This window comes from Synchiropus splendidus, chromosome 1, assembly GCF_027744825.2.
Source record: "Synchiropus splendidus isolate RoL2022-P1 chromosome 1, RoL_Sspl_1.0, whole genome shotgun sequence".
NCBI classification, from domain to species: Eukaryota; Metazoa; Chordata; class Actinopteri; order Syngnathiformes; family Callionymidae; genus Synchiropus; species Synchiropus splendidus.
In genome coordinates this window covers 31421694-31449424 of record NC_071334.1, presented here as the reverse complement: position 1 = coordinate 31449424, position 27731 = coordinate 31421694, and the positions used below count along the sequence as shown (strand labels likewise).

The 27731-nt window shown below is 40.5% G+C and overlaps 1 protein-coding gene across 4 annotated transcripts in view; it reads left to right on the top strand.

The window, feature by feature from the left end:
- Nucleotides 1–1745: 1745 nt before the first annotated feature.
- The window catches only part of trrap (transformation/transcription domain-associated protein), a 63690-nt gene continuing 37704 nt past the window's right edge, over nucleotides 1746–27731 (top strand). Inside the window, exons 1-42 of one of the 4 annotated variants that reach the window (XM_053879486.1) lie at nucleotides 1746–1857; nucleotides 2442–2626; nucleotides 3037–3086; nucleotides 3176–3286; nucleotides 3412–3516; nucleotides 3687–3770; nucleotides 4524–4580; nucleotides 4688–4813; nucleotides 5129–5206; nucleotides 5401–5489; nucleotides 5903–5999; nucleotides 6284–6422; nucleotides 6779–6857; nucleotides 7880–8114; nucleotides 8608–8944; nucleotides 9010–9107; nucleotides 9629–9823; nucleotides 9918–10109; nucleotides 10188–10353; nucleotides 10441–10697; nucleotides 11047–11247; nucleotides 12036–12187; nucleotides 12526–12725; nucleotides 12823–13040; nucleotides 13847–14044; nucleotides 14129–14389; nucleotides 14477–14638; nucleotides 14760–14856; nucleotides 14961–15082; nucleotides 16416–16586; nucleotides 16688–16756; nucleotides 18214–18234; nucleotides 18697–18816; nucleotides 19521–19640; nucleotides 19723–19887; nucleotides 19980–20161; nucleotides 20242–20440; nucleotides 23038–23166; nucleotides 23870–24136; nucleotides 24933–25139; nucleotides 26950–27108; nucleotides 27203–27340. In XM_053879486.1, the coding sequence (XP_053735461.1) occupies nucleotides 2527–2626; nucleotides 3037–3086; nucleotides 3176–3286; nucleotides 3412–3516; nucleotides 3687–3770; nucleotides 4524–4580; nucleotides 4688–4813; nucleotides 5129–5206; nucleotides 5401–5489; nucleotides 5903–5999; nucleotides 6284–6422; nucleotides 6779–6857; nucleotides 7880–8114; nucleotides 8608–8944; nucleotides 9010–9107; nucleotides 9629–9823; nucleotides 9918–10109; nucleotides 10188–10353; nucleotides 10441–10697; nucleotides 11047–11247; nucleotides 12036–12187; nucleotides 12526–12725; nucleotides 12823–13040; nucleotides 13847–14044; nucleotides 14129–14389; nucleotides 14477–14638; nucleotides 14760–14856; nucleotides 14961–15082; nucleotides 16416–16586; nucleotides 16688–16756; nucleotides 18214–18234; nucleotides 18697–18816; nucleotides 19521–19640; nucleotides 19723–19887; nucleotides 19980–20161; nucleotides 20242–20440; nucleotides 23038–23166; nucleotides 23870–24136; nucleotides 24933–25139; nucleotides 26950–27108; nucleotides 27203–27340 (6153 nt within the window). In that variant the 5' untranslated portion in view covers nucleotides 1746–1857; nucleotides 2442–2526. Of the gene's footprint in view, nucleotides 1858–1997; nucleotides 2016–2294; nucleotides 2333–2441; nucleotides 2627–3036; nucleotides 3087–3175; nucleotides 3287–3411; nucleotides 3517–3686; nucleotides 3771–4523; nucleotides 4581–4687; nucleotides 4814–5128; nucleotides 5207–5400; nucleotides 5490–5902; nucleotides 6000–6283; nucleotides 6423–6778; nucleotides 6858–7879; nucleotides 8115–8607; nucleotides 8945–9009; nucleotides 9108–9628; nucleotides 9824–9917; nucleotides 10110–10187; nucleotides 10354–10440; nucleotides 10698–11046; nucleotides 11248–12035; nucleotides 12188–12525; nucleotides 12726–12822; nucleotides 13041–13846; nucleotides 14045–14128; nucleotides 14390–14476; nucleotides 14639–14759; nucleotides 14857–14960; nucleotides 15083–16415; nucleotides 16587–16687; nucleotides 16757–18213; nucleotides 18235–18696; nucleotides 18817–19520; nucleotides 19641–19722; nucleotides 19888–19979; nucleotides 20162–20241; nucleotides 20441–23037; nucleotides 23167–23869; nucleotides 24137–24932; nucleotides 25140–26949; nucleotides 27109–27202; nucleotides 27341–27731 lie in introns of those variants that run through there. The other 3 variants (XM_053879495.1, XM_053879504.1, XM_053879512.1) reach the window with 3 other exon arrangements.

Here is a 27731-nt window from a genome sequence, read left to right as displayed (position 1 = left end):
TGCATGAATAGAGGTTCTGAGCATTGTGGATGATTCATGTTCATAGAGAGGTGCACTTTCTATACGAGGGAGAATGCTGGTACGGCTCTGGTGCATCACATCCACGTCAGCAGCTGCAGGAGTGTTCTGAAAAACGCAAATCTAATGGACTGATGAGTGCCTTCGGATGTCTGTGTCATCTGCGCACCCCTTTTCAGAATAAAGCCTCATCCAATAATGCATCCAGTAATGGAAAGGGACACTGCAATAAGCAACTGACAAACATCCTCTACTGAAGGTTGCTGGATGATTGGAAGTGGAAAGTTTAACAAGAACATCACAGCATGTATCCAATTTGTTCCAATATTAAATCTGACACCCAATAAGGGGGCAATAAAAATATTTAAATCACATGCCCTTTCATGGTAGGTTGTTGATGACAAGTGTGAGTATATGACCGCGTATTATATATATATATATATATGTGTGTATGTGTGTGTGTGTGTGTGCGGGCTTTTTTACAGGTGTCCACGAGGGTAAGCGTCAATTCGAGGATTAAAACTTCAAAATAACTTGGACATTATTATTAAATTCAAGTTTGATTTAGGCCCTGGTTCAGGTGAGCCATTTGTTTTTGATGGTTAGGTTTAGGTTGTGAGGCTGAGGACAGCATGTAAGTCAATGAAATGTACCCACAAACATAAAAACGTGTGGGAGCGTGTGTGTGTGTGTAGGCATGTTTTGCCATACTTCCGAGTACCAAGTCTTGACAAGCCACCTTCTTGTGAGGACATTTTGCGTAGTGAGGATATTTTGGCTTGTCCTCATAAGGGTTAGAGCTGAGGTGGCCAATAAAATTTCCTAAGCGCCCAGGTTCTATATTGTGACCGTCGAGAGAGGCTGTTCAAACCCAAAGAAAGAAGAATAAGAGAAAATTGAAAAATAAAAATCAAGTGATAATGTCATGTATGACAATGAAATTACACAGAAAATTTTGGTTTGTTGTGTTTTATTTAATTTAAACCAAATTCAATTTAAAGATTTTTGATGTGTCTCATACTTTTCAAAATCTACTTTCAATTCTGATGCATTTTAAGGGACAAGAAATACTCCTAAAATAGCAGAACACTACATACAATGAAGAAAAATAATCAAACGAGAAAGTTATGTTTCAGTTGCATCATACTGAACAAAAAACAATGCACTAGATAAAAGTGTCAGAGACAACAACGTCAGTTTTATAGCTTTACTCTGACTCTAGGAGGGCCACATAAATCCAGTCAATGGGCCGCATTTGGCCCCCGGGCCGCATTTGGCCCAGGTCTGGGTTAGAAGATTAAAACATCAGTATGAGTAGCTTATTATCATTATAATGTCATTATAATTGGGTTTTAGTTTGGTTAAGAGTAAAGGTTAAGTTCCGCACACCTGCCGGTCTTTCTCAGATATTTTATTTTATTTTATTGAAAACAATTCTCAAGCTGTCACACTCGCATCTGTTCGTAGAACAAAAAAAACAAAAAAAACAAAAGTGGACATGCGCAGTTTAATCTTGTACGTCACTTCCTTAGCAAACAGCCGCGAGTAGTGCCAGACCATCGAAAACGATGGTCATACAACCACCAGCTACACTTGATATGCTTCCGCTGGCCCTACAATTGCACATTTTCAACAGACATATGAAGGAAAGGGCATCGTTCATCGACAGTTTAATTCAGAATAATGCATCTACATGTGTGATACGTATGAGTACGACACATTCACGCAAAAGAACAAACAGTAACAGGATGACGCGGAGGGATATATGCTTTCGCCTCTAGTGAGTAGTCCAGAGCTGCAGCGCGGTGGACGGGGAGGTTGCCTCTGTCTGCTGGACCGGTGAGTCTGACTTTTTAAGTGCACCGATGAAGCATTTTGGCGGTTGACCAAAATATGTGTCATTTTCGGTCTCAGAGTTTTAGTGCGGTAGGCAAACGTGGTTTGCTTGTTTGTAAGTGTCCATAGTTTGTGAAACAGAGCGTAACTCCAGTGCCTAAGTAAGCGCTCTCTTTATTCAAGCGAGCTAACCAATTAGCATAACATAACGAGTTAAGTCGCTCATCTAGTGTGGGATTGAATGAAAATGGTTTTGGAGTTGATTCATGACCACACAAGATGTTTTATTTAAATGGCGTTTGGACGCATACGAAGTACAACGTAAATAAATCAGATCTTCTTCGCCGGTGTGCTAAACTGATGCTAACTGACGCCCGTGACGTCATCAATATGTGCCCACCACTGTGTGCGGGGTATGTTTCGGTTTGGTTATTTTATTAAGTGTTTGCCATTCAAATCCTCAAATATTGACTTTATGGTAAATGCAATATGTAGCTGATTGTCCTATGTTGTGTCATTTTTTGTATTTCATGAAACAGTTGTGTGTGGCATGTGATGTGGCACTGATATGTCTTCGTATATTGCAGTGTTTGCAAAAAACAAGTCTGAGATCTGTGCAGACCATCGTCTGCACTCACTTCCACGGCAGCTCTGTCTCTTCCAACCTCCACCATGGCCTTTGTGCCAGCACCTAGTCCCACTGTGGTCGATCAGACCACACTAATGAAGAAGTACCTGCAGTTTGTAGCAGCTTTGACAGACACCAATACACGTAAGTAAAGCACGTCATTCTAGGTTATGTAAAATGTGGACTTTCTACTCCAGAAAATCTGCTGTTCACTTTTTTGACATACAATCTGTTTCAAATACTTGTTGTTTTATTAACTGCGTGACTGAAGTGTTATTCTAGAATGAATTGTGTTCTGTATGGGCACTGTGATGAGGGCGATATGCTTTAGTCCAGTTAAAGGCACTTGTGTCTGTGAGATGGTGGTAGTGTGTGTGAGTTAATGTGTGGTATGTCTGTGACTGCGTGTGTGAAAAAAGTGCCTTATTATCAAACTGGTCGCTGAAAGTAAAACTGATAAGATCTGAGAGCCCATGATGAACACCTTTAAATGTCTGATATTTTGTCATTTGCAAAACAAATTGAATTAATGCTCATTTTGATTCAAATTCCAGCTGATGAAACGAAACTAAAAATGATGCAGGAGGTCAGCGAGAATTTTGAGGTGAGAACGTGAACTTGTTGGTAATGTTTTGTTTTGAAATAGCTTACAAATGATGATTGACAATGTTGCTACTATTTGTTTTATTCCAGAATGTCACATCTTCACCACAATACTCAACCTTCCTGGAGCACATCATCCCACGCTTCCTGACATTCCTTCAGGATGGAGAGGTTCAATTTCTGCAGGAGAAACCCACTCAGGTATGTAGTCTGATAATTATCTCTTCTTTATGCTGACCTTTTAATAAGAGAGTGCCCTAGTTATTTAAAGGTTTTGTTAAAAACCTTGATAATAACTAGTGTTATTTTAAATTATATTTTTACAGCAACTTAGGAAACTTATTCTGGAAATAATTCATCGCATTCCAACCAATGAACACCTGCGACCACACACCAAGAATATTCTGTCAGTGATGTTTCGCTTCCTGGAGGTATGGATTCTATATTTTGCCCATTATTTCCATTTGGAAGAGTAGAAAAAAGTATTCCTTGTATTGAAGTCATGCAATGTTTTTTTTAAGTGATGTTGTAATATTTCTTGAGTTGTTTTCAGCCATACATCGCTGAAAAAGTATTTTGTATTCTTTGTCTTTCTTTCTAGATTGAAAGCGAAGAGAATGTGCTAATATGTCTTCGTATCATTATTGAGCTGCACAAACAGTTTCGGCCTCCCATATCTCAAGAGGTGACTTTTTTTGTCTGTTTTGACTTTCTGTCCTCCTTTGAAAGAAATTGATTTTACAGTAGCATCTAATACCATCTTCTATCATAAGTGCATTCTGTTAGGACCATATAATTTGAGAAGACCAATGTCTTGACTGTTTGTGGTCCTTGTGCATGAGTAGAGAAATAACACCAGAGGATTACAATAAGATACTCTTACTGATGTTTTAGAAAAACAAATCACAAGCTGTATTGTAACTTCCACTGCGATGACATTACATGTAAATGCCGTCCAAAAGGATGTCTTTGTTTATTAAAAGACTGGTTTATTATAGTCTCCGATTGAAAAAACAATTTTACCCACCTGATATTATATCACTATGGTAATTGTCCTGTTTTTGGACTTCCTTTGAATTTCTAATTTATTATTATCGATGTTAAATCAGGATTAGGAGCACACCAAGAGTTTTAATCCCAACCAAAATGCATGCAGATGAATATATACTTGTAGTTAATTATAATTATATGTTTCAACTTGAGCATTACAGATTTTGTGCCAAAGCTGAATGGTATGAAAAATTAAAGGATCATATTAGGATAATTGTCAAATATTGTTATAATATGATATATAACTCTTCTGCTAATCAGATTCCTGCTTTGTAGAATATAAAATGTGCACTGACTGTTGTGACAGAACAAAAGCTTAAAAAAAAAGTTGTAGTTGCTGGTGGAATGTGTTTTATTTGATTCATGTTCAACATTTTCCTCTTTTCAGATTCATCATTTTCTAGACTTTGTGAAGCAGATTTACAAAGACCTCCCTAAAGTTGTTGTGAGTTTACCACCGATATCAAAGCTTTTGTGTCCATATTTTCCTTTGGACTAATTTCAAACGGTTTCACCATTTCAATTGATGTGTATTTTGGACTTCTCCAACAGGCCAGGTACTTTGAGAACCCTCAGGTGATAGCGGAGAACACAGTGCCCTCACCAGAAATGGTGGGAATGATCACATCTGTGTTGGTTAAAACTGCACCGGAGCGGGAAGACAGTGAAACACGAACGGTATATTATTTCTCCTTTTTCAAATGCCTTAATAAATGACCACGCTATATACGTTCGTTTGTGACACCCTAGATGGCAGTAGTGTGCTGCGTTACAGCCTTCATCTTTGCAAGCCACTTGAAATAATGTTTACTGATGGGAAACTTGCTATCTTCTGCAGCAGTGAAAACGTCGACGGGCTCTGTTTAGGTTTTGTTTTGTTTATTAGTCATGATTAAAGGTGTATGCTGTTTTATTAAGTATGTTAAATATGTCAGGTGATCAAGCATGCCATTGCTTTTATCCATTGTGTTAATTTTTTCTGTCTACCTCCAGCACACGATTATCCCCCGGGGTTCCTTGTCTCTCAAGGTGCTGGCAGAACTGCCCATCATCGTGGTGTTGATGTATCAGGTATGGATGACACACTTCCAATACAAGGAGAATTGATCTGCTTTGTATCTCTTGCAAATAAATGTGTCTAAACCAAGATTAATGGAACTTCCGTAAGATAGCTTATCCCACCTTACGTGAGTCAATTGATGAAGTGTCTTTATCTGTTAATTTGGTATTCTAATGTTTATTTTCTTTATTTTTGTCTTTTCAAGCTCTATAAATTGAACATCCACAATGTGGTATCTGAGTTTGTACCACTCATCATGAACACCATCATGCTCCAGGTGTCTCCGCAAGCCAGGTATGTCTCGTAGGAAACCGACTTCTAATGATGCCTGCGACTAATTTCATTTTCCTCTGACATTCTCTGAGCGAGAACGTTTCTGGAGAATTGATTATTCCTTGGAGCAATATTGTTGATAGGGTCGCTTGGCACTTTGCCTGCTAGAGTTAGAATTAAAAGCCATTTGGAGAAGGTGGAATTGGAGAAATTGGCTTAGCGGGAGGTGGAGTAGAGATGTGTTAAGAATTCCAAACAGGAAGGAAATGGAGCAGAGATAATTTAAAAAATACCCCGACACACACTGGCAGCTAGAGTCACAGAGACTTAAAGTTAGAGCTTTAGTGCAAAGTGGTCCATGTGTCGTACTGTTTGAGCCCAACTATTACTCCAACTGCTAATGCTTGTTTTTACTGTGCATCACTTCTTTACAGGCAGCACAAACTTTACAACAAAGAGCTGTACGCAGATTTCATCGCTGCACAGATCAAGACTCTTTCTTTCCTTGCCTACATCATCAGGATCTACCAGGTGCACGTCTCTTCTATTAACACTCCTTTATGCCTAAAACCTGAAATGAAACCTGAAATTTTTACATGCTATCTTAAATATATTCTTTTTGTGTATGAAAAGCTGTCTGCTGGGGTCACGTCTGAATCTAAGTTGGTTTCTGTTTTTGGTTTGTGTGCTACAATGGTATTAAAATTCTGTATTAGAACGTGAGCACAGAATGCCCATTACACCACCGAAATTGACATTTGATAGCAGAACTAAACGTGTTTTTTAATCTGTGTTATGTGTGTTGACCCTGTCAGGACCTGGTTGGAAAGTACTCTCAGCAGATGGTGAAGGGCATGCTGCAGCTGCTGACCAACTGCCCCTCTGAGACCGCTCACCTCCGAAAAGAGCTGCTCATCGCAGCCAAGCACATCCTCACAACTGACCTACGTAGCCGTAAGTGCACTCAGGCACATGTCGATGTGTGTTTTGAAGCTCAAGTCTTTTCAATTTGCAGACAGTCAAAGTGATTCCAGGGATTCTGCCCGGATTCACATTTCCTGAATACTATATAAAGTTTCTGGTGTGGTCTGTTATGTGCACAGTTAGAGACTTTATATTTATATGAATGATTTGTGCAATATTATTTACATTGGTGACAGCAACGAAATATTTTATGGCGGTGCCACAATCGTGTCTTATCCCTTAGAACATTCTTTTAGCATTTATCTCACTTTATCTTACACAAATTACTTTGCCCATGAACCTTTCATATGACACGTACTGAAAGAAATGCTCCATTTATTTTACAGAATTCATTCCCTGTATGGACAAACTCTTTGATGAATCCATTCTCATCGGCTCCGGCTACACAGCCAGGGAGACTCTTCGGTGAGTTTTGCATGCGCACGTGTTTTGTTAAAATGATTTGATCTTCTCAACACGAGTGGCCACTCCATTTGTGTGCAAGTGCTCAACCAGGTGCACATTAAGTACCCGTACCACCGTTGATGATGTGACACAGAACTTCTGAGGGAAGTAGTGGGGAATACTCCTTCAGGAATGCTGCTGTCAACTTCCATGTGATGCCACAGCCCCAGAGAGCCACTCGTTTTTCTCCAGATTGATTTTTAAACGCTCCTTGACCCCCGCCGCCCCCTCGAGTTGCTGAACTGGCTCACCTCTTTAGGAAAGTAGCTGTCATCTCTCATTAGTTGTGTGCAGGAGCCACAACTGTAGGATGAGCTCTGGCAGCACTATCAGTGTCAGTCATTAGCTCACCTTCTCTCCTTGCTGCGCCACCCTCATTCTCAATTCGGCATATCTGTCAAGATGTCCCTGCCTTCATTCTCTGCGATTACTACTTTCTGTGTGATTGCTAAAATCCTGTTGAAACCGTTTACATTTTCCCCTTTGATCGCTCACGATTATTAGGGCTTTGGATCGGCAAATGTCTTGCGATATAATATGTATCCCGATCTGACAAGAGTGGTGATACAATACATTGCGATCTACTGCGATACTGTAAGTTCGTAAATATATTGTAATGAGAACCATAAGGTCGAAAATCCGATAATGCAGCACAATATCATGTGCATGAGAGTGAATTTTTGTTATGACATCAGTCCACGTAGGATTTCAGTTACAATAACTCCAGTGGGCAAAAAGAAAACGTTGGTATTAAACAAATGCAGCACCATATCCATGTATCTAAGTATTAATTATTGATGGCGACAACTCAACGTATCAAGCCAATATCACACAATCAAGTGTTGCAGTATTTCAGCAAAAATGTCCATCCTCACGGAATCGAGTATTGTGGTAATGGAGCGCATAAATATTTTTTTTACACCCCAACTGATTATTTATTATTATTCCACACCAACTATTGTCAACTACCTCTCCTCTCCCAGACCGTTGGCCTACAGCACACTGGCAGACCTGGTGCACCATGTCCGTCAGAACTTGCCTCTGACGGATCTGTCCCTCGCTGTGCAACTGTTCGCCAAGAACATCGATGATGAGTCGCTTCCCAGTAACATCCAGACCATGTCCTGCAAGCTGCTTCTCAACTTGGTGGATTGTATTCGCTCCAAATCTGAACAGGAGAATGGAAATGGGCGTGACATTCTTATGAGGATGTTGGAGGTATGACGTAAAAGGCATTTGCAGCGTCTAACTGCATTCAAATATGTATGTGTTGAGTTGTTCCAATCATGTGTCACTATCACTCTCTTGTTGTTTTGTATTTTCTGGCATTGTGTTGTTTCCATCAATCTTTCATGATCCTCATATGCTGTCATGTCTTTTCTTTTCATGTCATTTTGTTTCTGTGATGTCATGTATCAGGGTTTATACCAAGATTTTATGTTTCTTATGGTATTTTTCCCTTTAAAAATATGCCGAAAATGATTATGTCCTCCTCAGTCATGATGCATTATATGTTAGTCTTTTGTTTCAATGCTTCCACTTTGTTTTACTACATGAGATTTCTTCTCAGGGCATGACGGCTCTCATTTAAACCGTCTTGGTGCGCCATGATCGTTTGCCTTGTCATGATACTTTCTTTTGTCTTGTTTGTCCAGGTGCATTTAAACTTTTTTAAACAAATTCATCAAAAACCCTCTTTTGATCGCTACAGGTGTTTGTTCTAAAGTTCCACACCATCGCTCGCTACCAGCTAGTTTCTATCTTCAAGAAGTGCAAGCCCCAATCGGAGCTGGGTGTGGTGGATCCAGGCGTGCTGCCAGGGGTACCAGCAACGCCCACTCCTTCCACCACCCCTGCCCTTCCGCCTCCTGCTCCCCCGACCCCTGTCACTGGAGTGACACAGCCCCCCGCCACGCCCTTCGACAGGTCGGGTGACAAAGAGGACAAGCAGACGTTTCAAGTGTCAGACTGTCGCAGCTTGGTCAAGACTCTGGTGTGTGGTGTGAAAACCATCACCTGGGGCATCACCTCTTGCAAAGCCCCTGGAGGTGAGTGAACACACAGGATGCCGTCAGGTACCAATGCACTCATGTGATTTAAATTTCATTTCCAGAGGCTCAGTTTATTCCGAACAAGCAACTTCAACCCAAGGAAACACAAATCTACATCAAGCTGGTTAAGTATGCCATGCAGGCCTTGGACATCTACCAGGTATGGATGAAAGCCACCTTTTTATATGACTTCTTCTCTTAATAAGTGCAATTTCTACTTTTGATTAAATCATTTTCCTAGCTTTTTCTTTCATTTATAATATCTGTTTATCATTGTAATGAACTTCTATAATGGAGATATTCAAAAAACTATATTTATTTATTTTTATTTATTTATTAATGTTTTTTTTCTCTCCATTCATCTAGGAGATCATTAAACCATGTTGCCTTCATTTCTGTTGTTGAGCTCAGTCTATCGTAATGTTTTGTCTTCTTCCTATATATATTCTTAAATCCTCCTGTCCTTCTTTATTTTTCCACATGAGGCTGTTAATTACCATACAATTTTAAGACATTTGGATCGTTTCTACGTACTCTTCTAATCAGGAGTTTTGTTGTGAAACATCCTTTACTGTATTGGGGGATATTCGTCCACTGCTTGTTGTGCAGGAAATATTTATCAATGTTACGTTTATTATGTCAATACTTTGAAGGTTTTTTTTAAGTACTGTTGGTTTTTAGGTTCAGGTTGCCAATAACCAACAGACGTACATCCGAGTGGCTAACTGTCAGACTGTTCGCATGAAGGAGGAGAAGGAGGTTCTAGAACACTTTGCTGGAGTTTTCACAATGATGAACCCACTCACATTCAAGGAGATCTTTCAGACCACTGTTCCTTACATGGTGGAGAGGATCTCCAAGAACTATGCTCTGCAGGTATTTACCCAGCTGTTAACTCTCTTATGAATATATGTATATGTATTTGTGTGTAGAATGAGTCAGTTAAAATGTAAAACCCTTTTCTTCGTAGATCGTTGCCAATTCTTTCCTGGCCAACCTGTCAACATCAGCTCTATTTGCGACCATCCTGGTGGAATATCTTCTCGAAAGACTGCCAGAGATGGGCTCCAATGTGGAACTTTCCAACCTCTACCTCAAACTCTTCAAGCTGGTGTTTGGTTCTGTATCCCTTTTCGCTGCGGAAAATGAGCAGATGCTCAAGGTTGGTTTGCTCTGACTGATGTGGAGTGTGTGAAGTGTTAGGTGTTGTTATTACATTGTTTTTTTTTTTTCTCTCCAGCCTCACCTGCACAAAATAGTAAACAGCTCAATGGAGTTGGCTCAATCAGCAAAGGAGCCCTACAACTACTTCCTCCTTCTACGAGCTCTGTTCCGCTCCATTGGTGGGGGAAGCCATGATCTTCTTTACCAAGAGTTCCTGCCACTTCTACCTAATCTTCTGCAAGGTAAATACTCCCGGTATATACATTTTTTTTTAAATTATCAAAGTTGGACAGACCTGTTATTTCTTTTTTCTTTCCTTCTTGCTTAAGGACTGAACATGCTGCAAAGCGGCTTACATAAGCAGCACATGAAGGATCTGTTTGTGGAGTTGTGTTTGACGGTGCCAGTTCGCCTCAGCTCCTTGCTGCCCTACTTACCTATGTTGATGGATCCACTAGTCTCCGCACTCAATGGTTCACAGACTCTAGTTAGCCAAGGTCTTCGGACTTTGGAGCTCTGTGTGGACAACCTGCAGCCTGACTTCCTCTATGACCACATCCAGCCAGTCAGAGCTGAACTCATGCAGGTATAGTTAGTTCACCTGGACTAATGTTTTTGTTTTTGGAGACCCTGTGCTGTAGATTCTGATGAACAAGTCACCAATTTTTCTTCTTTTCCAACTCAAAGTAATTGAATATTTTATGTATATGTGGACGCACAGTGACTTCCATTGTCCTGATTTAAGGTTGACCTGTAGCACTATTTATGCAGATTAAAAAAAAGCTGGATCTCCTACTATAGATATTTATTTATTTACTTATTTTGCCTGTTTAGCATTGTCCATCCACATGGAATTGGGTCTGTAAAAGTCAAATAAACACGGATAATATAAAACATGTTGTCTAGTAACATGCCATCCTGCTTCTGCTCTTCAGGCCCTGTGGCGTACTCTTCGTAACCCAGCTGAGAGCATCTCCCACGTGGCGTATCGAGTCCTGGGCAAATTTGGTGGCAGCAACAGGAAGATGTTGAAGGAGTCTCAGAGGCTGCACTATGTGGTCACTGAAGTCCAGGGTCCGAGCATCAAGGTGGAGTTCACCGACTGCAAGGCCTCAATCCAACTCCCAATGGAAAAAGTAAGTTCACCGTTCTCTTTGTTTTTTTCCCCTCGTTCACCCCCCCAACATTTTCCTTTGCTTTTTTCCCCCTAAATTTTAGAATTTTTAAGAAATAAAAGAATAAACATCGTATTTCCAATTATCCTTCTGTGTATTGCTGCACTGCATGTCTTTGTTGAGCCCTTGTATAGTGAGAATGAGTGTGTGTGCTTTATCTGCAAAAAAATAATTCTGTTTTCATCACCGCTTCAAGTCCACAATGGCCTGGATCAACATGAGAATTGAGAAAAAAAAAATCACTCTCATAGTTGGTTCACCATCTGATTGTACATCTTTGTGTTGAATAATTAGATTAGATTACATTACAGTCACAGAGATTGAGATAGACCTTTTTTTCCTTGTTTTGCTGCTAGCTCAAAAATCAGGTTTTGAAAGTTTGATATACTTTCTTCTCTTTACTAACTGTATTTGCCAACATATGACGTTTTCCTTGCTCAAATATTCCCATCTTATTTTTGTAGACTTGTATAGTCTGTAGGGTTAAGTTTACATGCGTTCTTTCATATCTTTCTTGGTCTCCCATCTGTTCTGAGTGGCAATAATTGGTTCATTTTCTCTTATTTTAGTGTCAACCTGCGTCATCTTGTCAGCATGTTATGTTGAAATCATAATGACCTTTACTCGGCCAGATGGCTCTGTTATTTTCTGCAAATTAATCGCGTGCAGAGTCCCATCTTGCATCTCATTCACTCCACAATGAATCATTTGAAAATATCAAGAACTTAAGTTTGTACCTTGTTTCACAGGCAATAGAGACGGCTCTGGACTGCCTGAAGAGTGCCAACACTGAGCCTTACTACAGGCGACAGGCCTGGGAAGTCATCAAGTGTTTCTTGGTGGCCATGACCAGTTTGGATGACAACAAACATGCTCTCTACCAGCTCCTGTCTCACCCCAAGTAAGTCTGTTTGAATGTACAGTAGAATCCATATACTTGATTCACACCGTTGAATGATTTGATATTCTGGCACTTCTTAATAGCATATGAATGTGCAACTTGAATTGAAATGAAGTATATATTGAATGATAATTTTACTTGCATTCTCACCGCTTACATTCATACCTTTACATGTCAATCAATCTTCCTTCTTATTTCTGAATGCTGTCGAGTAAGAAAGAATTTCTCCTCAATACGGTCATAAAATACAATACATCATGGAAGTGTACGCTGCAGTATGCTGCAATCTTCTGTTTTAGTTCACTGCTTTAATCTCTTTTGTTTACTCCTGTGACCAGCTTTACTGAGAAGTGGATCCCCAACGTTATAATTTCTCACCGCTACAAAGCCCAGGACACACCTGCTCGACGAACTTTTGAACAGGCCCTGACTGGGGCGTTCATGTCTGCAGTGATTAAGGATCTCAGGCCCAGTGCTCTACCTTTTGTCGCCAGCCTGATACGCCACTATACTATGGTGGCTGTTGCTCAGCAGTGTGGTGAGTCCAGGCACTGGCTAATATGTGTTTATTTCTCTTGGCTTCTTGTGGAAGTATTTTTATGAGTTTTTGTTTCATTTGTTCTTTTCGTTTTCAGGTCCATTCCTGTTGCCATGCTACCAACTTGGTAGTCAGCCAGGAACAGCCATGTTTCACAGCGAGGAGAATGGATCCAAGGGCATGGATCCGTTGGTTCTGATTGATGCCATAGCTATCTGCATGGCTTATGAAGAGAAGGAGCTATGTAAAATTGGAGAAGTCGCCCTTGCTGTTATTTTTGATGTGGCCAGCATCATCCTCGGCTCAAAAGAGCGGGTAAGCCAACAGATTAAGAGGCGTTAAATTGTTTTTAAAATCTATATTACATGGTTTTTATTAGTCCCACGGTGCTGCTTAACCATACCAATATTGGAATCCTGGTTTAACTAACCATGTGGTAAAAATAATCTTAATTGTAATATCAAATGTCAGTTGTACACACGCACCATGTGTGGACATACATTCAAGCATATTCACTTCGTTGGATATTAAATGTTAAAGGGAGTAGGATGAACATTTTTGATTGATTTTTGAGGATTCTTTGGAAATTGTTTGTATTCAGGAAAAATCTGAATGAACATCTATTCTGATGATTTGTTCCTGAGACTTTATTGTGAACCTGTGGTAGAAATATACCCTTGAAAGTGAATGTGTGGTACACGTACTTTGGTTTTAGATTACATCTTGAGCTAATAAGACCATAATATTTTCAATTTGCTGTCTGGCAAATCCTCCACTTAGTTGCGCAGATTCTACTACCATCTGGCCGTTTATTGCCGTAATGAGGAACGAAACTAGATTTTACACCTGATTGTTGGGGTTGTGGGCTAGAACTTTTTTTTTTAATGAACAAAGTAATGCATTGTATTCCATTGAAATATAAGACCTTACATTTTTTAAATTTATTTTCGTTTATTTTTACTTTATTCGAACTAAAAAGTCATTTAAAAACTTACTCTGACCTTCATGGCTGTTATTGTATGTTGAGATTTTAACTAAAATGGTGATGCAACTTGATGTGTTCAACAAGTTCTTTGGCTCAAATAATGACTAAAATAATTGCACTCTTTTTGTTCTAAAAGGCTTGTCAGCTTCCATTATTCTCCTACATCGTGGAGCGCCTGTGTGCCTGCTGCTATGAGCAGGCCTGGTATGCCAAGCTGGGTGGTGTTGTGTCGATCAAGTTCCTGATGGAGAGGCTTCCTCTGATCTGGGTTCTCCAGAACCAACTCACCTTCCTCAAGGCTCTACTGTTTGTCATGATGGACTTGACTGGAGAGGTGAGATATTTTGCTACTCGCACTGATTTTTAAACTCTTCCATGTGCCCTGCTTTCATGACCTGACTTGATCACATATGTCCAGGTGTCAAATGGGGCGGTAGCGATGGCCAAGACCACACTGGAGCAGTTGCTGGTACGCTGTGCCACCCCGCTGAAGGATGAAGAAAAAACAGAGGAATTGCTTGCTGCACAAGACAAGTCATTCCACATGGTTACTCACGACTTGGTGAGGGAGGTTACCTCTCCCAACTCTACTGTCAGAAAGCAAGCCATGCACTCATTGCAGGTTCTGGCTCAAGTCACTGGCAAGAGTGTCACAGTCATAATGGAGCCAAACAAAGAGGTACAAAAAAAAAAAAAAACAACAACTACCAGGCTGTTTATCAGTTTTACTTTAGTCTAAATCTTTTTCAACTTTTCTTCTCCACAGGTTTTACAGGACATGGTTCCTCCAAAGAAACACCTGCTACGTCATCAGCCTGCGAATGCACAGATTGGTCTGATGGAGGGGAACACCTTTTGCACCACACTGCAGCCCCGCCTCTTCACCATGGATCTTAATGTCATGGAGCATAAAGTCTTCTACACCGAGGTAGAAAGATTTTTTTTTTCTTCATACCACCATGACGCGTGGTTCCTTTGGGTGGCATGTTTAATGCACGCGTCGAGGCTGAGTACTACATTGACTCTATATGCTCTTGTTTTTTGTCCAGCTATTAAACCTGTGTGAGGCAGAAGATGCAGCTTTGGTGAAGTTGCCTTGCTACAAGAGCCTTCCCTCATTGGTTCCACTCCGGATTGCTGCTCTCAGTAAGTCTCTTTAATTCTTTTATTTAATTGTGTCCACCCATTATGAATAAATGGGGCAGGGCTATTTGTTTTTTGTAAAATACATTTCTGTTTTCTTTTTTTAGATGCACTTGCTGCCTGTAATTACTTGCCCCAGTCAAGAGAGAAGATCATTGCCGCACTGTTTAAAGCTCTAAACTCCACCAACAATGAGTTGCAGGAGGCAGGAGAAGGATGTATGAGGAAGGTAAGCGTGTTTGACTTTCCTCTTCCAAGGAGGCCATATAACCAATCCACTTTAAACAGCCTGTGTATGAAGCAACTGTTAGAGAGACATTGGACGCAAAAGTGCTTGATGATGGGTAACACTGGCATGATACTGGCATTCTTCATTCTTTAAACAATGGTTTAAAGCGTGGAACTTGTCTGCTGTTTCCTCCTTTGCAGCGTCGGGCATCCTATCAATAACAACGTACTGCTATGCCCCGCGTGTCACGACTCACGCCATCTGAATAACTGCAAGATTACGCTGATAAACAAACCAGGCCAGGCTATGGCTGCAACAGGGCTGAGAAAATGCAAATTTTGATCATATTCAGCGAAATTACTGAGCAGAAACACCCTTCCCATGGAAAGGAGTGTAATACGCTACAAGTAGGGCACTAATACAGGCACTAATAAAACATTTAGGGTGCCCTGCTGAGGAAAAACTGGGCGTTCATTTTTTCACATTTTGCAGTTCAGGCCATCCACAAGACGCCCACCTAGCTAAAAGCCCGTTTCAGAAGATCTACGGAGCTATTTTGAGGCTTACATGTTAATGCTGTCTGATATTTCATTTGCTTAAAAAAGCATTGAATTACCAAGATAAAATTAATATGGTACCAGAATATCAGAATCTCCATTTGAGTAGAGTTTTTTTTTTTTTTTTCATTTTAAATAGTGTATTTGCTTTTCAGATATCTGGTCTTTGTTTTGAGCTTTCCTTAACACCGTTTCAGAAGTCCTTCTTTCATCCTGCCCCCACACTTTTTACTTGCCCTGTTATCTTCATATGGACTTGGCTGTACTTCATCACACTCTCCATGAACCACCCCTGCCTGCATCTATCAAAGTATGCATTCCATCTTCCTCCTCGATTCATCCACCGCCACCATGCTATCCTCCTTTATTCTCTTTTCATTTCGGTGTCCTTCATTTTCTTTCTTTATCACCATCACTCCTTTTCACCACCTTGCTTTTTTTCCTTCTCTTTCACCGGTCCTTGCCGTGCTCTACTCTCGCCACTCTTTCATCTCTGCCCTGGTTGCACTAATGAGCGTTGCCATGGCCCGATCGATACAGGATGGAGTGTTTGTTCCCAGCTGAGAGAGGAAAATGAATGTGCAGGCCGTGCGTCTATCTGCGAGAAGTTGTGCATGTGTGTCATTGTCGTCTGATGTCCGGATGTGAGCTCGATGAGCAGCCATGCCCCTACTTTAATGCTGAAAACACAGTAACTCATAACAACCACAGATTCATGCTCACTGAACAGTGGTTAAAAAAACAAAACAAAAATAAATCTTTGATTGTTCTTCCAGTTCCTAGAAGGTGCGACAATTGAGGTGGACCAAATTCACACGCATATGCGGCCACTACTGATGATGTTGGGGGATTACAGAAGCCTCACCCTCAACGTGGTGAACCGCCTCACCTCTGTCACTCGTCTCTTCCCAAACTCCTTCAATGACAAATTTTGTGACCAGATGATGGTAAGTGATCTTTATGCTGCATTATTATTGCGTTGTACTGTATTCTAGCAACATCAGCAGCCCCACTTTGATGATGTTCAGTCATGCATTTTCTTTCACAGCAACACCTGAGGAAGTGGATGGAGGTGGTGGTTATTACACATAAGGGTGGTCAGCGCAGTGATGGAAGTGTAAGTGCTCACCTTTTTTCAATAGCTTTACATTAGGATTTAACTCTCATCAATGTTTTGTCAGAATGTATGGTTAAAATGACATCTTTATTCCCCCTTGTTTCTGTATGATAAGCTCAAGTAGACACTCTGATGGACTGCTGTGAAGCAGCCTTTTTGTAGAATGCAGTGCATGACAGCTTAAGGAAAAAACCTCTTTAAGTAGTTGCTCTTCTTTAGCCAAAATGCTTTGTTAAACTAAACTGGACTACCACCATTACTTGTGACAATATATGTCAACTTGTTCCTCAACAACCCATCTTTGAAGCAGCTGATGTGTGATGCATGGAAGTCAGTTTGATGTGAAGATAAGCAGCCAAGAGAGTCAATATCATCTTGTTTTGATTCTGCTGTTCCTTTTTACAAGCCTTTTATGAATTGTAGTTAGCGGTTTAAGCTGGTGAAGAAGAAAATTTGTGGCCACATAACCGTCAACAAGATTATTTGGGTTATTCAAACACATATCTGAATATTGCAGAATTAAGAGTTAAAGGGTAAATAAAGTTGTTATTAAAAAGCTCAGCATTTCCTTTGGCCTGTTAATCCTACCTATTTTGTAGAGGCTTAAAAGACTTCTCCAAAACAGAGCTCTCTCTAGGAGGGAAGATACTCAGCCCTTGATCGAACTTAGTCATGGTCGCATGCAGTCAAAACATCCTCAGCATGGCCTGCTCCCAGATGGGTCGTACGTGGCCATATTACAATCAATGATTAATTAGGCGCCAGGCAGGCGGTGGTGGGCCCAGAGCTGCGTCTCCTCATTATCTTCCCGACAGATAACCTTGTAAAGTCAGAGAAAAGGTGAGAAGGAAAGCGTGGGGGGAAAAACATCTGCCTCCTCCATTCATCTTAACTTTTTTCTTCCCGCTCGACGAGTCCCTCCTTGTTAATTCATGCGTTGCCATTTTCAAAATGGTGGCTTAATTAGATGCAAATAGACCCTTTGTGTCCCCTGATTTATTTTTTGCCTTTGTGCCTGTTGACAGTAAGTCATACTCTGATAAACTTTGATAATCCAGTCTTGGCGATTGAGGTCAATTTGCCCAAAACCGATTGACTTGAGTGAGAAAGACTTGAACAGGACATAAGAAGAGGATGTGAAGTATTCATTGATCTAAAAGATGGTAGCTTTAAATAACAGTATTTGACTAAGGTTGCCAAGTCCTTATGACCTTTTATCACTTATATTATCAGGATTTTTTTCCTATTATTACAGTTCCTTGATCTTCTCCCATTATCTGACTTCTTGCTGAGAAAGGTTTTCTGTGAGGTCATTGCAAAGGTCGCTTCCGCCTGCTCATCTGCTTCATTATCTCTCTTGTCTCAACTCCCTCTTCCATACTGAACATTAAACACATACAAAAAGTGCACCCATTCTGCTATGCTGACTCTGATCATTGTCTCCCACTTTGGCACAGCCTGCGTTGGAGGGTGTTGAGGTGAGATGTAACCTGGTATTGCGGCCTCTGTTGATGACTCGTCCTAGATTAAGCCTTAGTTGACCTGATGTCGTTGTAGTCATTCTGGTGCCCTGTCTTTTTGTGCCCGTGTTTATGTGGTTTGTCATCAAACGTCATCTTGTCTGATCTCAACTTGCATCTTCACTGTTTAGAAAAGCACCCCTGTTTCCTGTTGACGTTGTACTTACAAGATAATTCTGATTCAAAGATAAAAAAAACATTTAACCTGCCCTGATTTTTTTATATCGTGCGTGTGTAGCTCAAAGAGTCCATAGGAACAAACGTAACTAGTCGGTGCGATTTGCATTTTCACTTGTTTTACTAAAAGTCTTTGTCTCTTCACAGTGGTTCTGTCTGCCAGAAACGAGAGATGTTGCACTGCCACATGATTTGATCTTTTAACACCTCCCCTCTCTTGTCTCTTTGTCACTGTCTCTCCAGGAGATGAAGATCTGTTCTGCCATCATTAACCTTTTCCACTTGATACCGGCGGCACCTCAAACACTGGTTAAGCCTTTGTTGGAAGTGGTCATGAAAACGGAAAGAGCCATGCTCATAGAGGTAGGACAGAAAAAAAGAGTGCGACACAAACCAATTCAATATTGAACAAGTTTGTTTAGCGGGAAGGTGCTCCATACTGAAGTGATTCATTGTTAGCTGCTTCAGCGATCTGCTGGATCAGCACTTGAGAGATGAGTATATCCAATGACAAACTTGAACAAAGTTTCTGTCAGAAGATCAGGGGCTATGCTCCCGGATAGTTTGTGAAAATTTGGCCTTAGATTAAATGTGCTAAATTGCAATGTTCAGAACTGGTCATTTTCACCTTTTGGGTCTGGGAACTATTATTATTATATTTTTGTTAAATGTTTAATAGTGTTGCTGTAGAAGTGGGGGGGGGGTGAAATAAACAACAACTATAAGTGTCCCAGCCAAATGTGATATTAATGGCATTATACTCTGTTATGAAGTTGTGTCCCATGCAAGTTCCTGTGATGTTAATGTGGAATGGTAAGTCCACCGTGCAAACAAGCAGACCCGGCTAGCCCCAGCCCAAATGAACATGGGTGTAGTGCATCCAAATAACAATCTTAAAAATTAATTTTACACTTCACCACCTCCAGCTGAGAATCAATTCAGTAGGCTGCTACAGCAACATAAGCAGTCTATCATTAATAATTGCAGGTCTCATATATTCATTAGTTTTAATGTTCTGGACTTTGTTCTGCTACATCATATTTTCCCTCTCATCTTGTTGCTTCCAGGCTGGAAGTCCATTTAGAGAGCCTCTAATCAAGTTTTTGACTCGTCATCCATCTCAAACGGTGGAGCTGTTCATGATGGAGGCCACACTCAACGATCCTCAGTGGAGCCGCATGTTCATGGTGGAGCAGATTTATCACTTGGGTCATCTAGATACTGGATATTTCACCTTGTCTTACTGTTTTACTGTCTGTTTATTTGCAGAGTTTTCTGAAACACAAAGATGCCAAACCCCTAAGAGATGTGCTGGCATCTAATCCCAACCGCTTTGTGACATTGCTGGTACCTGCTGGAACCGCCGGCACTGTTCGCCCTGGATCTCCGTCAACAGCCACTGCTAGACTGGATCTTCAGTTTCAAGCAATTAAGGCATAAACCTTTTCTTTATCTAGACATGTCCGAGATCGTTGTTGTAATTTTTCCCCCTTTCCCTGATGTGTCATATATTTATGAATCCACAGATTATTAGTATCATCGTGAAAAATGATGAAGGCTGGCTGGCAGGCCAGCACTCTCTGGTGAGCCAGCTAAGACGGGTCTGGGTCAGCGAGACATTTCAGGAGAGACATCGCAAGGATAACATGGCTGCGACTAATTGGAAAGAACCCAAGCTGCTGGCATATTGTCTGCTAAGCTATTGCAAGTGAGTACTGTGTGAAGACAATGTAAAAAAGAAAAAGAGAGGATTATAAAAAAAAAATCTTTCACTCATTTCCCTCTCAGGCGAAACTACTCTGAGATTGAGCTGCTGTTCCAGCTGCTACGAGCCTTTACAGGTCGCTTCTTGTGCAACATGACATTTTTAAAAGAGTACATGGAGGAAGAAATTCCCAGGAACTACTCCATTCCCCAGAAGCGAGCCCTCTTCTTCCGCTTTGTTGAGTTCAATGATCCTCACTTCAACGACGAGCTCAAAGCAAAGGTACTTACACATGCATTGGCAGACTGGCTGGCGTTGACCACAAAATCAAATGTCTATACATAGTGGCGATGGCAAATGGAAATATTCATTAAAGTTTCTTGGATGCATAATGTGTTGGTGAATGAATGAATGAATGAATGTGACCTGCTTGGAGTTTTAAGTTCCTCATGTTTTTCTCAGAACTGCGTAGTCATTTTGTTAGATTGTAAAATGGGAGACCTCCTCAGGCTCTGCTCCCTGACCTGATTCCCCTAACAGTGTGCCTATTTTTCTGCTATTTAATTAAGACTTATTCTTTCTTACACGCACACACACAAGCACCCACACGCACATACACAGAGTAATGAGCAGCTGTAAAAGGAACATCATCTAGAACAAAGCTACATGGGGAAACAAACCCCCGGCATTGCCAAAGCAATTCTAAAAGCACCATGCACGCACACAGTCTGGTTGGTACCCAAAGGGCACCAACGTTGGTTAGTATTCTACTAATGGTACACAGCCTGAGCTACTCTTCTGTGTAAGTATCCAATGAAGCATTATTTCTACTCGCTGAAGGGAGAGGTTCTATTTTCAGTCCCTCAGTGTTTTAGGACTCCTTGGACCAATATGTGTAACATATTTATAGCACAATGAGGTTTAGTTCCCTAGATAGCAGCTGAAACAATGTACTAGCCTTTTGTCTCATCTCACTACCATAATATCACAACATAGTCCCTAGATTTTCGTGTTGCATGACAATGTCTTGGAGAAAATGATCCCTCCATCTGCTTTCGCATAACTCTGTTGATGCTCTTATGCTGGCATTTTTTTTTTCATCCAAATGCTTCTCTGAAAAAAAAAGGTTTTGTGCAGCTTGTTTTTTTTTTTCTTCAAACTAGTATTTGATTTCTCACATAGATGAAAGCTATTATAAAAATGTGTTATATGGTAAGTGGTGTAATTATATGCCACTTTTATTAGCTGATTTATTTTCCATTTATCTGTTCAGCCTTATCTTTCATCGTGGTATATATTGCTCTGATTTATTTAAGTTATTGACAATATCAAGACTAGCTGGGTGTTCATTGCACTGGAAATTGTGCTGTGTCCAAAATCTAAATATCACAATGGCTGGCCTTGCTGACCGTTCAGTGTAGACATAGATCGCAGTGCTGCCTCCTGAATCATGACTGGTAAATGAGTTTAGTGGTGTCACTGCAATGACCAAAGCGCGCTTCACGTGCTGACCAGTTGATTTTTGCATTTGTCTGCGCCTTTTATTAAGAGAACTCAAAGCCAATTCAGTGCACTCTGTGGCATCCACTCTCCTCCCACTCACTGAACTCACCAGTGCAAAGCCCCTCTGCCCCTCACTAAGAATTTTAACCCCAAAACAAAACTGACCCAACATAACAAACTCTGATGCAGTGGAAACACATTCAAAGTACATTAAGATTTTGTTTTATTTTGCGCTAAAGTGTAATGCTGCTGTGAAATGACACAGGAGGACGTCATCGTTCCTGTCCCTATCCTGACATATACATTTTGAAGGTGCCGCTTTGTGGAATTATAGGAGCATCTTGGGATCCCCCTAGATAGGGAGGTGACTGTAATGACCAGAGATGTGAAGCTGCGGTGGCATGCCTGGAGACAATGAGCCAACACTTGTAGTTCATTTGTTGTAGTCTATTCTGCTGGTTCTGCCGATCAAGCCAGAATTCCAGTGGCACATTCCCCATAGAAGTTATATGCCAGTTGCTCTTTGGTGGTGTGTTACACAAATCCTGGGACGGTCTCCTGTGATATTGTTGGCCGGTTCTGCAACACAATCACACTCATTTGCTTAAGATTATGGAAACGGCATGTGACTTAATTAAGACACCTGCCGAAAAAGATTTTCACATATTTACATGTGTCTCTCATTGACTAATGACATCATGTGGAAGCGATGTGACGGTACAGAGATTGATGTCCACGAATCTCATAGCAGATGAGGATGAAAAACAGCATTTTTTTCCCTATGTCTTGGCTGTTTCTGCTGGTGTGAGTCAGTCTCTGATGCACGGGGTCTTCGTGTGTGAGTAGTGAGCTAATGGAGGATGGAAACATATGCTGTTCTCCACTGTGCAACGTTTCGTCCCCCTCAATGACGGATGAAATTGGAGCAGTCATTAACAGAGCAGGCTCTCTAAATAAATGCAGCTGTTGCTCACCGTGTTTGTTACACGCTAATTAAGTAGGAATTAAATAATATTGTGGATCAAAGTGTCACACAAAAGTTGGTTTCTGGGTCTAATTTTTTTTAATCTACTTGCTATCTGAACTACTTTGTCATGGCATGTATTATAATACTTAGGGGTCAGATTTGCTTGAGGTCTGTCCTTGTTCTTTCTCTTCCTCTAATGAATTCTTTATTATCAGTCTTAACTGAACTTTGTCCTTGTGACTTTATAGTAGATTGTGAAGTGGATGACTAATTTGTTTCCTAATTGTGTGCCATCAAGTGATGAGTTCTTTCCTGAATCGCTTAAGATTTCAATGATTACTTCTTCTTTTCTCCTTAAAGGATATGCTGTCATTGAGGCTGAACAGCTTTTGTTTTACCTTTCCTAAAGGTGCTGCAGCACATCCTGAACCCCGCTTTCCTGTACAGTTTTGAGAAGGGTGAAGGAGAGCAGCTGCTGGGTCCACCGAACCCTGAAGGGGACAACCCTGAAAGCATCACCAGTGTCTTCATCACCAAGGTACCGCTGATAGAGCTGCTTTTCTGGTGCTTTGTTGGAAACCCGTGACTTCAGTTGTCACATGTATCAGCGACAATAACATATATTTAGCTACGGACAGGTGTGTTTGTGTGCTGCTCAGTTAGCACATCATGGCAAATCAAATACTTGGTGGTCCCACTCCGGACTGTACTCCCACACACTATTTAATCACACTTCATCACTGTCATTACTTCTTTACCTTCCTTTGTTCAATCCCCCGAACATCACTCTATTGCCGTTCATTCATCAGCCCAGAGGCTAATTCCAGATGAAAATGTCATGATGGCACCATGCTAAAGGTCACTGCTTGTTCACACGGTTCTCATTACGTGTTAAGAACTGCTTTAATGACTGCTAATGGCTGTTCTGTGTTTCACTTCAAACTTCTTGTTTTGCTTATTCCTAAAGACCATAATATGCTTGAAAGTTGATTTGTTATAGCTCACTCATATTATATTATCATGGAAGAACTTCTTTTTAAATTCTCATTTGACAGGATTTTAAACAGATTTTTGACAAGTAAGTTGCAAGCGTTCACCAACCGAGCATCACTATATTTTTCACTGAACCAGAGATGTAGTTGGTCATGGTGGAAACATTTTTGTTACAACTATAAACTGCAGGCCAATAACCGTTTTGTTCCTTGGCAAATCCTCACCACGTCTTGTTTGCATGTCACCAGGTTCTGGACCCTGAGAAGCAAGCCGATCTGCTGGACTCTTTGAGGATTTGCTTGCTGCAGTTCTCCACCCTGCTGGTTGAGCACGCTCCACATCACATCCATGACAACAACAAATCACGCAACAGTAAACTGCGACGCCTCATGACCTTTGCGTGGCCTTGCCTCTTGCCTAAAGCCTGCGTGGACCCTGCCTGTAAATACAGTGGCCATCTCTTGTTGGCACATATCATTGCCAAGTTCGCCATTCACAAGAAAATCGTCCTGCAGGTGAGGAGGCGTGCTATAATAATGAAAAATGACTAAGAGCCTTAGAGGGTTCAGAGCCTGAAAAGTCGGTTTGCGGCTGGAACGAAGTTGTTTGGGTTTTTTTTTTAACTGTGGTTCCATCTGTGTTTACAAAATGAGAAGGAAGTAGACCACCTCGACGAAGTGGTGGAAATTCATTTCAATTGTGCTTTGTTTGTTACATACCACAGTGACTTACTTGGAAGAGAGGAGTATATAGTTATGTTTTATTAGGATGTTTTTGGTCGTTAACTGTAAATTGCCCATTATTTTGTTTGATATTTTGAACTGGCTCTTGCTAAAATTAATTTATTAGTATTGAAAATTAATAAGTAGTAAATGAAATCACCTGAGCAAGAAACGGTAACCTTGGAATCTGCGTGGCTGTGCTGTGATTGTGACAAGCCTCATTTGCGTGCATCTTACTTCTATTGGATCAGTGTTGGCAATTCTTTAAAATATCGGAGTAACTTGTCGTTTCGCTTCGCGATTGTTTACTACCGCCTGACTAATACTTTTTAAAGCCTTCCCACTGAAGTTCCACTTTAACCAGTCTGAATGTGGGTTTGTTTGATAGAAAACGATGAGGTTCCTAGAGACCTGAATGGCACCGCTTCAAGAACCAGAACCATGTTGGTGTGAAAGACCTCTCTGTGAATAAAATGATGATTGATTTACTTATGTTAACACAGCATGGAAATATGATGAAGGAATTCTCTCTCTGTGGTCTTAAAAGAAAGTTCTACAGGCACCTGCTTTATTCTCTTCTCCTGCTTAGGTTTTCCACAGTCTCCTGAAGGCCCACACCATGGAGGCCCGGGCTATTGTGAGGCAGGCAATGGCCATCCTCACACCGGCAGTGCCTGCTCGCATGGAAGACGGTCATCAGATGTTGACACATTGGACTCGCAAAATCATCGTGGAAGAAGGTCACACAGTACCGCAGCTGGTCCACATACTGCATCTGATAGTCCAGCACTTTAGAGTGAGTCCATATCCAGCATTTATAACTTCAATTTTGTCTAGTTTATTTTGTGTCCTCTATTTACTTTCTTAATTTTTTTAGAACATTTTTTATGACTATTTTCTTGTATTTTCATTTTTCTACTTTTATTTTCTTTTTCATAGGGGATTTTATACTTACTTGTATTTTTATTTCATTTTTTCTTTTCTATTTTATATTTTCATCTTTTTTTGTCTTGCCTGGTTTCAAAGTTCATATCTCATTCTATCATCAGCTTCACTCATACTTATCTATATTGTCTTTTTTTGTCACCTTCATCTATATCATTCATTATTTTAATGCCCCTCTCTTTTCTTTTTCATCTTTTTCTTGTTTGATCTTTATTATTCTTCATCTTTGCTTTATCCAGATTTTCTTTTCTCGCTTTCATCTTCAACATCATTCTCAACTTTGCTACCATCTATTTTGTGGATTGTGAGATGTCTCCGTGGTATTTTATGGCTGTCGTGGTGAAACTAGGGCCAAATGTTTTCTTGGAGGACAGAGCATTTTCACTTCAAATCATACTGTAAAATCACACTCTCCAAACTGTATTGGATTAAAGTGACTGGTAAATGTCAATGGTAAATTATTTTTAGATCACAATTTCATAATGGCATGAAAAGAGGTTTGTAGTGTACTTTTATACTCATTTATTAAGACTTTTGGCCCTTTCAATCTTTCACTTGACATCTGCCTCTCTGCCGTTTCTGAGAGCAGCATCCTTAAAGCGACTGACATTTTCTTCAGCTTTCTATTCTGTCCCTCTGACAGGTTGTTCTCACTGGGCCAGATGACTAATCTAATGTAATCACATCAGCATAATTACACTGGGGAGGAGATAATGACAGGCAGATGAGATCTGTGTGGATGTGTGATGGAGAAATACAGTGTCTGTGTGCACATGTGATGGACAAGGCTAAGCTACTCTTGTCATTAACGCTGCAAAGTCCTGCTCTATCAACTGTAATTACCCTCCAAGTGAGATTCTTTAATATTCTGACACTGGCCGTCAGACATCCGCTTCGATGTCTTAGTTGGTGATGCTGCGAAACGAGTTTTCAGCTCAGCACTTGAGTGTCTCTGCTCAAGTGAATAAGTCATCATGTCCTTGAAAGTCAGTGGGAATACAACTCTTGACACACTGTTTCAGAAAAATGCACCTTGTTTATCTCAGCATTCATTATCTCCCCAAAATCTAGGGCAATGGCTCAGTGGTGTATGGAAAACACAAACATGTTTGTTGCTTAATTTTAATCTTAAATGGACGCATTGGTTGTGATTTCAAGCTCAGTCCAACATCAGGGGCGGGCAATTCTATTTCGTAATTGGCCACATCATTGAAACACTTATATGAGGGGCTGTCAAGCCACAAGACGGATGAAAAAAATAATTCGATTTCACTTTTTTATTAGTGTAATATCCTTAAACAAGGAGGAAGTAGGCAAAGTCTAGAGTACTCAAGTCATGACAGTGTAAGCTAAAAACATTACATTTCATCTAACTATTCTTATTGATCATACATATTAGAAAGTCATTTTTTTCATGTCTTATGTATTAGTGCAGTAGTCATTAATGGAATCCCATTAAATCAAAATAAGAAAAAAGATAAGCACTAAAGAGTTGAATTTTTATAGTAATTAATGGTGAAAAGTGCAATTCTTTTGCAGTTTTTCTCTGAACTGATGTATTTGTAATTGGAGGGACGACTTTAACTATGATGAGCAAATATAAAAATAAAACACACAATGCATATCAAGTCCTCACTGTTTTTTTTTTTTTTTAATTTAAGGTCTACTACCCCGTGCGACATCACCTGGTTCAGCACATGATCAGTGCAATGCAGCGCCTGGGCTTCACCCCTAGTGTGACGATTGAACAGCGGAAGCTTGCAGTAGATCTTGCTGAGGTTGTCATAAAGTGGGAGCTGCAGAGAATTAAAGATCAACAGGTAAGTGATGGTTGTTCTCATCCGTGAGTGACAAAATACCCAAAGATGATCGCGGTGATTAATTGCGCTACAATTTCTGGTTGAACTGTTACAGCCAGAGTCAGATGCAGAAGTAGGAGCTGGTGGGGAAGGAGCCAGTGGGGCAGTGAAGAGAGTGCTGCCGGCTGATGCTGCCGCGGCCACTGCTGGTCAAGATGTCAAGCGATTCCGTGCAGCTGGAGGAGCGGCAGCGGTGAGATTGTTTGTCAACAAAGTTTTCTTGAATATAGTGAAGAGCCAAAGAACAAGACAATTATAAAAAGAGTAATAAAGAGTAATCCTCATTGTGGGAATAATAAGAATAAGTTATAAGGAGTAAGTTCTCTTCTGATATTCATCTGAATTAAGGTGTTCCATTTGTTAAGAGTCTATATGACGACAATCAGCTACAAATACTGTATATAAAGGGGCTTGTGCAAATAGAAGTTTATACCCTGAAAAGACTCTTAACTGAAATAAAAACACCTGATTTTGTTGAAACAATGAATGCGATTGCCACTGAGATGAATATATGGGAATGAGAAATGAAGGCAGACGACATTTTCTTCCCAGCACAGCTGAGAGTTCAGTTCCGAGGTGGTCAA